The sequence below is a fragment of the Littorina saxatilis genome, linkage group LG17 (assembly GCF_037325665.1).
Source record: "Littorina saxatilis isolate snail1 linkage group LG17, US_GU_Lsax_2.0, whole genome shotgun sequence".
NCBI classification, from domain to species: domain Eukaryota; kingdom Metazoa; phylum Mollusca; class Gastropoda; order Littorinimorpha; family Littorinidae; genus Littorina; species Littorina saxatilis.
Window position 1 is genome coordinate 35,484,339 of NC_090261.1, and position 13,831 is coordinate 35,498,169.

At 42.1% G+C, this 13,831-nt stretch overlaps 1 protein-coding gene across 2 annotated transcripts in view; it reads right to left on the reverse strand.

Annotated features, from left to right (window-relative positions):
• Positions 1-13,831, reverse strand: part of LOC138953544 (cell division control protein 42 homolog) — a 63,189-nt gene that overhangs the window by 26,476 nt on the left and 22,882 nt on the right. For both annotated transcript variants that reach the window (XM_070325385.1, XM_070325386.1), the window contains exon 3: positions 886-944. In XM_070325385.1, coding sequence (XP_070181486.1) covers positions 886-944 — 59 coding nt within the window. The remainder of the gene's footprint in view (positions 1-885; positions 945-13,831) is intronic.

Below are 13,831 nucleotides of genomic sequence, written 5' to 3' on the forward strand. Positions count from 1 at the left end.
CGTGATGGTGGCGTGCTCTTTTTGCACGCTCCAAAATTCGGAACAGTTTTTTTCTGCTCTGTTTTATAACATTTTTGTTTGTTTGTTTGTTTGTTTGTTTGCTTAACGCCCAGCCGACCACGAAGGGCCCTATCAGGACGGTGCTGCTGTGACATATAACGTGCGCCACACACAAGACAGAAGTCGCAGCACAGGCTTCATGTCTCACCCAGTCACATTATTCTGACACCGGACCAACCAGTCCTAGCACTAACCCCATAATGCCAGACGCCAGGCGGAGCAGCCACTAGATTGCCAATTTTAAAGTCTTAGGTATGACCCGGCCGGGGTTCGAACCCACGACCTCCCGATCACGGGGCGGACGCCTTTACCACTAGGCCAACCGTGCCGGTGTTTTATAACATGTTACTGCCGAAATGCACAATATACACTATTAAGATTTGTTGCATGAAACTGGTTTTCATAGTTTGACCGGAAATAGACGATGCTCGGAATTAACTCTGTCGGGTTTGTATGCCAGTATGGGTTGTGAAAGAGTGAGTTCTCTTGCTTTTATTGAGGCAAACTTTCCCACGTGATATTATGCGCGAGTAACTAGCAAAGGGTGTGTCTGAAGCATGTGGACAAGGAACACGAGTGAAAAGTTTGCCTCAATAAAAGCAAGAATATTCACTCTTTCACATCCCCATAATAAGCCCGACAGAGTTTCCGAAGTTCATTTATTGCAATAAAATGGATATTGCGTGCTCGAAGCGTACTCTATTTGCACGCTGCAAAATTCGCAACAGTTTTAGCGTGAAGCGATGTGGATGTTTTCTTTTCTGTTTTCTGTGTTAAGTGCGAGGTACACTCTTCAGTTTTGTGGCATGCAGCTTGCTGACTTACCTCTTCCAGTGTGTCGATGATTTCAAGGTGTAACGACCGGCCTGCAACCTTGACTGAACCTGTCACACACAAATCATAGGCAGACATGAATTAGAGACAATCAATGCATAACAGAATGGTGTGTTGCGTGGGCGATGGGGTAGGGATTGATGGGGTAGCGTTGCATGGAAAGGGGTACATTTTCTCCTGTGAGAAAAGCAATCGGAACTCGAACAGACGGATACCATCAGTTTTAGGCGTAATGTGAGATTTACTATCGATAGTCAACGACAATCCGGAGATGTCTTAACTTCATATATCCCCCAGGAGCCGGGCAAGTAATTCATTGCGGATTAGTCACAGGCCTTTATGACATCCCCTCAGACGGGCTCTGAGCACGACACAAGGTCCAGATTCGTCTAAAGGCCAAGTCAGCGGGTGCTCTTATACTGATCGATCGGTGTACTAAACAAAATGTCAGTGGACAATGATTGTACTAGCGGAAACATTTTATTGCATGTAATGCTGGGCCGCTCACAAGAAATAACGGTTTTAGGTGTGACGAAAAAAAGAACAGGGCCTGAGTACGATGATAAATACAAGACTTATTGTACGACCATTTGACAAATACATACATCTCCCGTGGCTGCCCGCATAACGAAATCGTTTTTCTCGTGTTTTGAACTTGCCAGTGTTACAGCACAGAGCAGAGTCCGTCCTTGCTTTGTGTACATCACGTGGCCACCCAAACACCCACACAACGCAACATTTTCACGAAAAAAACCACGTTTATTTGTTTGCTTTGTCTGTATTACAGATTTCTATCTACATTTACCACTAAAACACCAAGTCGTATACTTTATTTTGCAAGTGAATCGTATTCATACAAAATAACGTTATCACGAGAAGAACAAAGGGAAGCCACTCTATTATGCAAACATGTTCCGAGCGGCTCAACTGTCCCGCTCGAACCGTGTAGATCTATTTTTGCGGGCACCCCCCCGAAGAAATGCAGCCTCATCGGCTTCCACCTGCAATATATTCGTTTTCATTAGGAATGTGACGTCCTGTTCTTCGTCAGGTCACACCTATCTCGAAAACTAAGCGTCGCACAGAACCAGCGCCCCTCCATTAATGGTTTTATATCTGATAGCGTTGGCGAAGTGGTTAGCGCTCTCCCCTTTAAACCAGATGTCAGTACACAGTAGTTGTATTAGCGGAAACATTTTTGTTCTGCGACGTTTTATATCTGAGCCAGGTTCACTGGTTAGCGCTCTCGCCTTTTGCCTGTTGGCGCAGGAAGCCCAGGGGTCGGGCACTTTTAACTTGCAGCACTGTTGTACATAGAACCAGGGATTTAAGAAGATACAACAACAATTAAACAAACGGAGACATCAAGGCTTGACCCTCTTTTCAAAAATAAGAAGTCTGATGTCAACAAAAACAACAACAGCAACAACAACAACATAAAAAAACCCACAACAAACACAACAAAATCAAAAACAAGTAAAACGAACAACGTGCCACAGAGTTATTGGAGAAATTCCGTTACTTTAGATTGTCTGTTGCGAAAATAAAGCAAGAAAGGCAGTTCGGAAATCAAGTTTAATGGACAGTTTTACCGGGTCACATCAACAAAGGAATAGTCACCTGTAACCTTACCTTAGCAAGGAAAGACAAGGCAACATTTATTTCCCGATAAGCTGTGCATGTGTTGGTGTCCTATAGTTTTAATAACAGCCTACACTGCACCTTTAAAAGGGCAGCATTTTTGTCGTGCTTCGAACGTACTCAGCTAGCAAACTCGGAGATAATCAGACCTGCGCAGTTTGTTTTGCTGACTTGAGCAGACATGCTGCCACGCACGGCACAACCAAACGCTGACTGAGATAGTGGAACGTGTCAGAATTTAAATCTGATGTCATGAGAGTTAAAGCGACAATCCTTCTCCTGAAAGTGTTCAACTGTGTCCAAAATTCACAACGACAAATTAAAAGTAATGTAATGATTTCCTTCAACTAATATTGTTAAGATGTTTGACAGCCGATGAAGTCAACCCGAGATTCTCTCATTGGAGGGACTTTCTACTTCAACTTTAACCGACATGAATGCTTGATTTGTATTCCTCTAGTGAATTTTGAAACGAAGAACAAAACATTTTCATTTGACAATGCAAAGTTAAGTATAGGGTTCAACTACAAAGGTTTCAATATACACAAATTACGACCAGAGCGTCATTTTTCGTTTAAGGAAAACCTTAGCCAGTAGCGTATGTTTTTAAACCTAGATGCATTTTGGTTCAGATCAGGCCTTGGAGTTATTCTCAGGTGGATTTCCCCTTTAACTGCGCGGCTCCGTTGCCACAACACATGACTGCGTGGGTGTGATGATACATGGCAAACTTCGGGAACACTGTGAAATAACAGGTCACACTGCGATAACTTGTGTAACCCGCTGCTCAAGTCAGCTTCACAGATACAGGTATGCTGCGTTTAGTTTAGTACAGGCATTCTAAATACAAGTTAAAAGTGGTGCCTGTCTCCGTAATTTCAATGTCCTTTCTGAGGTGTAAGGCTCATCTACATATCTGGGCGCAGTATCGGCAATCTCGAACAAAAGACCCGAGACGAAAGCTATCGCGCATGCGGGTTTGTTGGTCGTTGATTAGAACCGTCTTTGGATCTCATATCAAAAATCAACTGGTATTTTCAGATCAGCCTACGCAATTTGATTATCTTTATTAAGATATATATGCAATTAGAAAATCAAACGAAGTGTCATGATCATTCATCATCACTCAACATGAAAGCGTTCAATGGATGACAGTACACGACGAGGGCGTGATATATAGGTGTTGAACCGGTCGTTTAAAACCCCCTTCAGCAGACAAGTGTGTGTCATTCTGTACTTCGATCATATTTGCACCAGATTAAGCGTAGGAGACCCTGGAGCGAGTCAAGGTCGTTATTATTGTCTTTATTTTCATGACCTGAACGGGACCTGCTATTTGCATATCAAGTGTTTGCGTCCTTCGTAGTTGTGTTTGATCACAACACAGATGGTAACATTCAAGAACATGTCTCAAATAGTTCGGAAACAGTCCTAGATCCTAGTTACCTTGCTCCACTTCCAAGAAATACAACTCTTCCACAGCTCAACCCGACAGAGTTATTTCTGTCATTCGTCTACTAACTCTATCCGTCAACAGTCCGCCATGCAGTTACTTCTCTTGAACACAAGAATAAAATTCACGGAAGGAACTGAATCGAATTTTACAGTCAAAGTGTTCGCTTTTGACAACGATTTTGCTTGCCTTTTGACACACTGCCACGGTTTTGCTCGACAGCAAAGTAAGGTACATCTGTCGCAACAGCTTCCTGTAACCGGGACACTATTCCTGAAAATGATCCGCCAGGCCACAGCAATCGGCTTTATGTTTTTATTAGACGCTCTGGGGTTTTGACAAAACTTAAATTTCATTGCATAAGTGTGACATATGTACACATCTGATATTTGGATAAGTACTCAAGCATAATGTTTATTTTCGCGGATCTGTGTACTTTGTGCTTGCGTCAGGAGCTGGGGTCACGGTAGGCCTACATGCACATTTGCCCACGCTGCGTGTTTTAAAACATACACAATTAATCAAGTATCGCACGCGACATGTCGCCGGTTTCAGTGGGAGAGTGATTTATTGCTTACTTTATCAAAAACTGATATGCAGCAGGGCCGGACTAGGCTAAGAGGAGGGGGGGGGGGGGTTGCCAGTGGTGGTCCAGGGGGATGTTGCCAGCGGGGTCAAGGGGCAGAGCCCCTTGTGGGGCCCCCTGAAGCTGATGGGTAGGTCATATTCTGAGATAGGAAAATGGTCGCTCCTTGCATGAAACAGCATAAAATAAACAATAATAAATAATGTTTTAAATAAGTGAGGTACATGTTTAGGCTAGGGGGGAGGGGGGGGGGGTTGCGCAACCCCCATAACCCCCCCGGTAGTCCGGCCCTGTGCAGCTTGGATTGAAAATACGATGTTTCAGGCACGTATCTTTCCAACATATCACAACTTCCTGATGAATACGAAATACGGTCTCATGCACTTGCTGATTTGCTTTTCATATGTAGCACGTACAGTTGTAGAACACATTCTACTTCACACGCGTACTTGTAGCTAAACAAGATGTTTATAATGTAAATAACAAATAATAAAACTCTTCCAATTAATCTGTCAATCACTCAGTCAGTCGAACACTCACTCAATCATTCAGTCAATCAATCGATGAAACATTCATTATGCAACCTAAAGCATGCGAAACACGTGTCTAGCGAACTAGCCACCGAAAGAAACAACAACCTGGAAGCATACATGTACATGTACCAGCAAAACAAGAATAAGTTCAACCCCTTGCGAAAACAGAAACAAAACATCACACACACACACACACGCGCGCGCGCACGCGCACGCACGCGTACACATACACACAAACACACACACACACACACACACACACACACACACGTTTTGCAATGTGAATACATCTTTGAAAATGAATAATCGCGACAACTGCCGGAAAGCGATAGTGGTAGCGATGTTGAAGAAGGAGGAAAGGAACTGAAGAGGATAAGACCCAGAAAACGGGGAAGTAAAATTGATAACGGTAGTGAATATTACACTAGAAACTGTCAAGTTGTGAAGTGATGCGTTCCCGAACTCCCCTCCCCCCCCCCCCCCCCCCCTAAAGAAAAAAGAAAAAATTCGGAAGAGAATGAGACGAGGAAAAAGCATAAATTTATAGAACACCAAGGCGGCGTAGAACAGAACATGATTGTTATTTCCTTGTAAAGAAATTACAAAAACAGAAACGCTTGGTTTTTCATTACGTTTACTGCTCCCTTGAGAATAATCTAATCGGCAGAAGAGGAAAGCATCAAGTTGCTCTTTGCAGTCATAATACGACAACGGAAAGGCAGGCTAGAAATGAAAGGATGTTGCCCACTATTTTAAGAACGATAACTGGCCTTATAAAACGCTACCCGCGCCACCTCGCATCATTCCACCGTTTTCTGCGCGCCCCCCAACCCCCCCCCCCCCCCCCCGCCCCCTCACCTCTTCAGAAAGTTACTAAGTATAACTGCGTAAGATTTACAATGACTCGTAAAGTTTCGAAAAGTTAATACTTATCTTTGAAAAGACGAATATTCGATAAATACGAAGAAAAGAATGAATTGATAAAACAAATAATACAAAAAACCTCAACGACAACAATCATGAACATCAACCCAAACTCAACTCGATGACATCATCAAGTTTCAAGGATACACAACAACCTTAAAGCCAATTAGAAGAAAAAAAGAGGACGAGGCAAAACATAGAATGTTTAGATCATACCAAAGTTTCTGTGACTGACAACGCAACACATGTACACTCTCGTGACTTCTCAGTAGCATCTGGAAGCCACATGGTCGATGACTTTCGTGTACGTGAATACGAGAAAAAAAAATAGCCATGCTTCTTTGGTACTTTATGTACCGTACGCGTACTTTCCATTACCTTGTTCACATGCGGTGGCGTCTTCGTAAATAAAACTTTGAAATGTTCAATTACTGAAAGAGGCAACATGAGAAATTTCACTATTTGCAATAGTCTGGAAGCCAAACGATGACTTCAATTTATCGAACGCCCTTTTAGGGGGGATACGTTTCACCCACAAATGCAGCCATGTTTTTCTCACATTGTGTGTACCCTAAGAATACTTTGCATTTCCTCGCTAGCATGGGGATACGTCTCTGTAAACAAATGTTCAAGTTACTGAGACAGACAAAATGAGACATTTTCCCCAGAGTCTGGAAGCCAAAATGAAGACTTATTGAATGATCGTGTAGGGGCAATACACATCACCAATCAAAATGGCCGTAAAACTATGTCTTTGGCATTTTGTGTACCCTTAAAGTACTTTCCTTTTCCTCACCCGTATGCTGATGACGCCTCAGTAAGCTGGGTTTGATATTGTAACACACACAAAAAGTAGTGAAATGGTAATTCAAAAGTTTTTGTGACAGACAACACAAGACCCATTTAAGAGTCTGGAAGCCACATATTGACTTCACTTCATCGAACGGTCGTGTACGGGTAATGCGCTTGTTATTAAAGCAGCGGTGTTTCTACAGCAAATTGTGTATCCTAAGAGTACTTTCCATCACGATCTTTCCCGCGTGTGGAGGATTAGCAAACAAATATAACTTCTAAATTATGAGCGAACTTTGGGGTTTTGTTGTTGCTGTTGGTGGAAGCACGAGGGGGGGGTGGGGGGGGGGGGGGGGGGTGGGCGTGGATTTGTTGCGTGTGAAGGTGTTAGCAGTGGGGGTTGAAGAACGGGCGGAGGCACACGTTTTAAAGTACTACGCGACATATTCAAAACAGCAAACGAATCACAACACATTAACTAAAATCACAATAAGAGAGGAATTTCGATTGTCTTCATTATTAGCCACGATCAAGCAACAAAAGAAAGAATCTAAACGAACAACTCGGGATAAAACGTTAACGAACAGTAGACAGAGTAGACAAAAGAAGCATCTCATCAGTTTTCAATCCACATCACGTGAGCAAATCATGACTACTTCACCACTCATGTTTAAGCACTCGTTCAACTTAAAATTACTGTTAAAAAAAGGCGGAAAAATAAACTTTTTTGAACTTGTTTCTTGGAGACGGTGAGAAGTAGAAAGTAGGTGAGAGTGTGGGCGGGGATAATGAGCTGCATCAGACTAAAATATTGATCATTGAATCGTGGTTAATGCGAGGGAGCCCTCTGCTGAGAGGTTAGTGTCGCCACACTGAGAAACGGCGGTGAGAATCAGATGTGTCTCACAGATGACCGTAGTCGAGAGAAAAAGATATAAAAAAACACCTGACACAATGTAAGCTGATTGACTGATTGATGGATGGATTTATTGACTGGTTGATTGATTTGTTGAGAGAGAGAGAGAGAGAGAGAGAGAGAGAGAGAGAGAGAGAGAGAGAGAGAGAGAGAGAGAGTCTGGAGTCTGGAGTCTGGATGGTTTATTGATTGGGCCTTGGGCCCATTTCAATTCGGGGTGTACACATTTTCATCATTCATGCTTCATGAAAAATAATCATTGTAATATTAATCATACTAAAATAAATCATCATCATCGTAATGACAGTCGACATGACGACTGTGGAAACAGGCATTTACAACAGCAAAACGTTTGGAAAAGGACAGTAAGCATCAGCACAAAATCCAGTCTCTGTCGCACTTCACTCATGTCTCTCTGTCCTCTTTCCGTCCATCCATCCATCCATCCATCCATCCAGCCAGCCATCCATCCATCCATCCTTCTATCCATCTCGTGTCCCTCTGTCCTCCATCCATCTAATCAACCGTCTGACTGTCCAACCATTCATCCGTCATCCATCTATTCATCACTCCATCTATCCCTTCACATGCCCTTTCACACGCAAATCTGCAAGCAGTTATATGCATAATCGTTGCATCTCTGATACATAGCATCACATTAACGTTTTCAAAAAGGACAAAACTTTATTACTGTTTTCTAAGCAATCGACAGAAAGCAGCAAAAATAGCATACACATAAAACAAGATCGTGCAATATCTCATATTCACTGTCCCCACTCACTGCGTATTTTAAACGCGTTCATGATGAAGGTTGCAAGTCTAAGTAATATTGATCTGTTTGGTGTCGCTAGAAGTAGCGCCAGTTTAAAGCTTGATGGGCGGTTGTAATATTTTGCAGGTATGTAGTACTCGCGAATACCAGCATATTTTGGACATTTCAAAACAAAGTGAATTTCATCTTCGGTCTCGTTTGCGCAGAATGGACACAAGTAATCTTCAGCAGTTGACGACCGAGTGTGTCGTAATCGATGTACTTTGAGTGGCGAGACACCAAGTCTTAACCTAATCAGGCAGTTTCTTGCTTTGACGTGCTTCAGGTCATTTAAGTATGAAGACATAGATAAGGCTGACTTGAAAGTGCTATAGAAAAGGAATCGTTCTTTACTTTGTACTGTTTCTATCCACTCTTGCTTGTATAATGTGACTAGTCTGTTCTTGAATTCCGTTATGAACGCATTTTCATTTCCAACGCCTTGTTGAATCCAAACTTGGTCAAAGCCGTATTTGTACAGCACATAGCAAACTGATGACGCCCATGTTCTTTTATTTTGTTCGTGTAAATAAAGCAGCATTTTATAAGCTTTTTGTGGCAATCGATGACTAGGCATTTTCAGGATGCGCAACCAAAATCGTATGGACTTAACAAACGTGTTGACAAATAACGGGTGTCTGCCAGTTTCTCCATACACAAGTGTGTTTGGTGTTTTCATGCTTGTGTTCAGAAACCTCTTAAGGGCAAACAGATGCACCTTTTCGATAGGTGAATGGTCTGCATCAAGGCCCCAGACTTCTGCCGCATAATTGAGCATGGGCTGGATCTGGGAGTCGAATAGTTTATAGAATATGTTTGGTGATCTTTCACCTAGAGTCCACAGTACCTTAAAGATACCAATCACACCCTTTCTTGCACGCAGCGCTAAATCGTTCAGCGTGTGAGAAAATGTCAACCTTGTAGAAAAGTAAATTCCTAAGTATTTATACATGTTCACAGTTTCCATTTCGATATTGCCATACATCCATTTTTCAATCGCTGCAATGTGACCACCATTTCTGAAGATAACTATGTTAGATTTTTCTAAATTAACAGTCAAGCCAAGATTACAAGCAGTTTGGTATAGCACGTTTATCTGGTTCTGTAACCCACACACAGTGTCGGAAATCAAAATAACGTCATCTGCGAACATGAGAATCAATATCTCAATAAAATCTGGGATAAGTTGTATACCGTGTCGTCCTTTTCGCTTGATTTCGTCCGCCAATTCGTTAATGAAAAGTGAGAACAAAATTGGACTATTTATTTCTCCCTGCTTCAGGCCTCTCGGACACATGAAAAGGTCAGTGACCTCTGCTCCTGCCCTAACTTTTGCTTTAACAACGTTGTACATACTAAGTATGGCTTGGTACATTTTACCTTTTATTCCTTTGCTTTGCAACACCTTCCACAGCTTTGTACGGTCTACTGAGTCGAAGGCCTTCTTGAAGTCAATAAAAGCAACGTATAGCTTTTTGTGTGACAGTAACTGTCTTTGTACCATAGCAAATAGAGTAAAAATATGATCGGTCGTACTGTACTTTTTACGAAAGCCAGCTTGACTTTCATTTAATAGGTTGTTGGATTCTACCCAGCTAGTTAGTCTTTTGTTTATGATAAAGCTGTATAGTTTGCTGCAAATATTAAGTAATGATATGCCTCTATAATTGTCTGGATTGTTAATATCCCCTTTTTTATGAAGAGGGTGAATGATGGATTCAGACCAGTCTTCAGAGAGAGAGAGAGAGAGAGAGAGAGAGAGAGAGAGAGAGAGGCGAGCTCTTACACACAATGTGCAGCATTTCTTTGAGAGAAAAGGGGGGGGGGGGGGTGGGGCATATCTTTGCCTCGCCTTATGCAGAAAACCTCGGGCAAAAGTAAGAAACTTGCTGAACAACGTGATATCAGACATAGCAGGACACGAACATAAATCAAGCTTCGTCTCCCTTAGTCTAGAGCAATGAGAGTCATCGGGCGCAATTTCACTATCAAAGAAAGTTTTGAAGAAAAAACAACAACAAGACATTCCACCACAGACAAAATAGAGCAAGAAACTACTTGTACAAATCTCAGGCAAAGCAGGAAACAAAAATATATTCATCATAATGTCACTTTCTCTGGGGTAATGAGAGTCATCCAAAGCGATTTCAATATCCCAACAAGTCGCGTAAGGCGAAAATACAATATTTAGTCAAGTAGCTGTTGAACTCACAGAATGAAACTGAACGCAATGCCATTTTTCAGCAAGACCGTATACTCGTAGCATCGTCAGTCCACCGCTCATGGCAAAGGCAGTGAAATTGACAAGAAGAGCGGGGTAGTAGTTGCGCTAAGAAGGATAGCACGCTTTTCTGTACCTCTCTTTGTTTTAACTTTCTGAGCGTGTTTTTAATCCAAACATATCATATCTATATGTTTTTGGAATCAGGAACCGACAAGGAATAAGATGAAAGTGTTTTTAAATTGATTTGGACAATTTAATTTTGATAATAATTTTTATATATTTAATTTTCAGAGCTTGTTTTTAATCCGAATATAACATATTTATATGTTTTTGGAATCAGCAAATGATGGAGAATAAGTTAAACGTAAATTTGGATCGTTTTATAAATTTTTATTTTTTTTTACAATTTTCAGATTTTTAATGACCAAAGTCATTAATTAATTTTTAAGCCACCAAGCTGAAATGCAATACCGAAGTCCGGGCTTCGTCGAAGATTACTTGACCAAAATGTCAACCAATTTGGTTGAAAAATGAGGGCGTGACAGTGCCGCCTCAACTTTCACGAAAAGCCGGATATGACGTCATCAAAGACATTTATCAAACAAATGAAAAAAACGTCTGGGGATTTCATACCCAGGAACTCTCATGTCAAATTTCATAAAGATCGGTCCAGTAGTTTAGTCTGAATCGCTCTACACACACACACACAGACACACACACGCACACACGCACATACACCACGACCCTCGTTTCGATTCCCCCTCGATGTTAAAATATTTAGTCAAAACTTGACTAAATATAAAAAGAAGGAAACAGTCTTCAAACAATGTTTCAGCAAAACATGCATATTGAAGCTTGTTTTCCATGCGAAGGAGAACCTTGTTTTCCAGCATCATGCTGTGTTTGCCGTATCGAAATGACGAATTCGATAATATAAGCAGACAAGAGGAAATATGTGCAAATTGCGCAGACGTCTACACAGAAAGTGACACTCGCAATAACAGCCGGCGGCTCTGCTAGATTCTTCATGCAGTGAACGTAAATTCAGATAACGTGACGAAATCGAAATGTCGACAGACATGAATGACGACAAGCTAATGCCAAAAGTCAAAATTGCAAAGATCACAACTTATAATTTGAAAGAACACTGCCGACAAAACTTAATATTTGGCGGGAAGATGAGACCAACATCACCAAAATCACAGTGATTATTTTTTTTGGGGTTATAAATGGCAATTAGAAACAACACTGATGAATTGCTGACATCTTTTTTTGGTTAATGACAGGGAAGACGCAAGCATAAATCAAAGAAAAATGTGACAAAGGTAAATGATAATTTAAAAAAAGGACGTCGATATTTGTTATAATGAAAGAGAATTGCAAACAGTCGTTAGCCAGAAGTATAAATATCACACGTGAAGACAGTTTTATGTGTAAATAGAACATGTTCTTCGTAGGTTTGTGAGCTCGCCGTATACTTTGTATTAAGAGCTTTCAGCGCATCGTTCTGGCGGCATAGCGAAGCCTGAAAACCATAACTGTAACAGTTAATTATATTACCTTTTAATGTATCGGCAGTTAGGCAATGTACTTCATAAACGCGAGCGACAGTAACACATAGTATCGCCATAATTGTGCGTAATTTGTACTTTTGGCATTGATCTCCCGCCATAGCTGAACGTAATCTCAGAAAACGTGGGACGTCTGAAACGTGGGCAGAAAACTTGTGGTAGCGCGTACACATATATATCAGGCCCATGGCTTCCAGACGTAGGACGATCGGGGCGATCATTTGGCCATCCTGCCTCAAGGCTTTTGCTATAGCTTTAGGGTCGGGGCGTCTGACAGTCCAGGGGTGAGCCCACGAAAAGCGTCTGTGGGGTGGCCCAGAAGCTATGCACGATGGGTAGGCCTACTCAAGTCGTAGTGAAAAGAGAGAGAGAGAGAGAGAGAGAGAGAGAGAGAGAGAGAGAGAGAGAGAGAGAGGAGTGAGAGAGAGAGAGAGAGAGAGAGAGAGAGAGAGAGAGAGAGGGTGGGGTGGTACAGAAACAGAGACAGAGACGAGAGAGAGAGAGAGAGAGAGAGAGAGAGAGAGAGAGAGAGAGAGAGTGGGGTGGTACAGAAACAGACAGACAGAGAGAATGAGCGAAAGAGGGAGATATTAGAGAGACAGGCAGACATAGAGAGACCGACAGACAAAGACAATTCTGACAATTCTTTATTTTACGAGGGTAACAGAATAAGCATAGGAATACTTTTTTGCATCTGGCCCTCGCCCTAAAGAGGGACTAAATCTACTATAATAACTACTACTACATGAATACATAATTAGTGAAAAAGTACAAAGAGAGAGAGAGAGAGAGAGAGAGAGAGAGAGAGAGAGAGAGAGAGACAGACAGCGAGAGAGAGAGACAGAGAGAGAGAGAGAGAGAGAGAGAGAGAGAGAGAGAGACGCGGGTGGGGATGAGACAGAAACAAGAATCAGAGAGACAGGCAGAATGAGCGAGAGAGGGTGATAGAGAGGCAGACATACAGAGAGAGACCGACAGAGACACAACAATAGAGACCGACCGAAAGACAGACATACAGAGAGAGAGAGAGAGAGAGAGAGAGAGAGAGAGAGAGAGAGAGAGAGAGAGAGAGAGAGAGAGAGAGAGAGAGAGAGAGAGATTTGCAAAACATCAATATATAGTCCCAATAGCAGTCCTTATGGACAGAGTCTCGTTATTGCAGAGAGACTGTCTGAAACATTTTATGATCGACACAGACTACCAACAACTTCTTATGCTCAGTCAAACATATAAGGTGGCAGTGATCATATATATCAGACTGGTGGCTGTCAGACGCGGGGTGATCATTTGGCCATCCAGCCTCCTCAGTACTGTTCTACTAGAGCTCGAGGGTTGTTGGTGGTGTTCTTACAGATGGCTGGTGGGCCTGACAAAAGCGTCCCTAGCAGCGGCGAAGAAGTCATGAAACACCTGGCACAACTATAGGCACACATTATCGATTCTGTACTTTAGTTTCCGACTTCTCCGTGGACACAAATTGTAAACG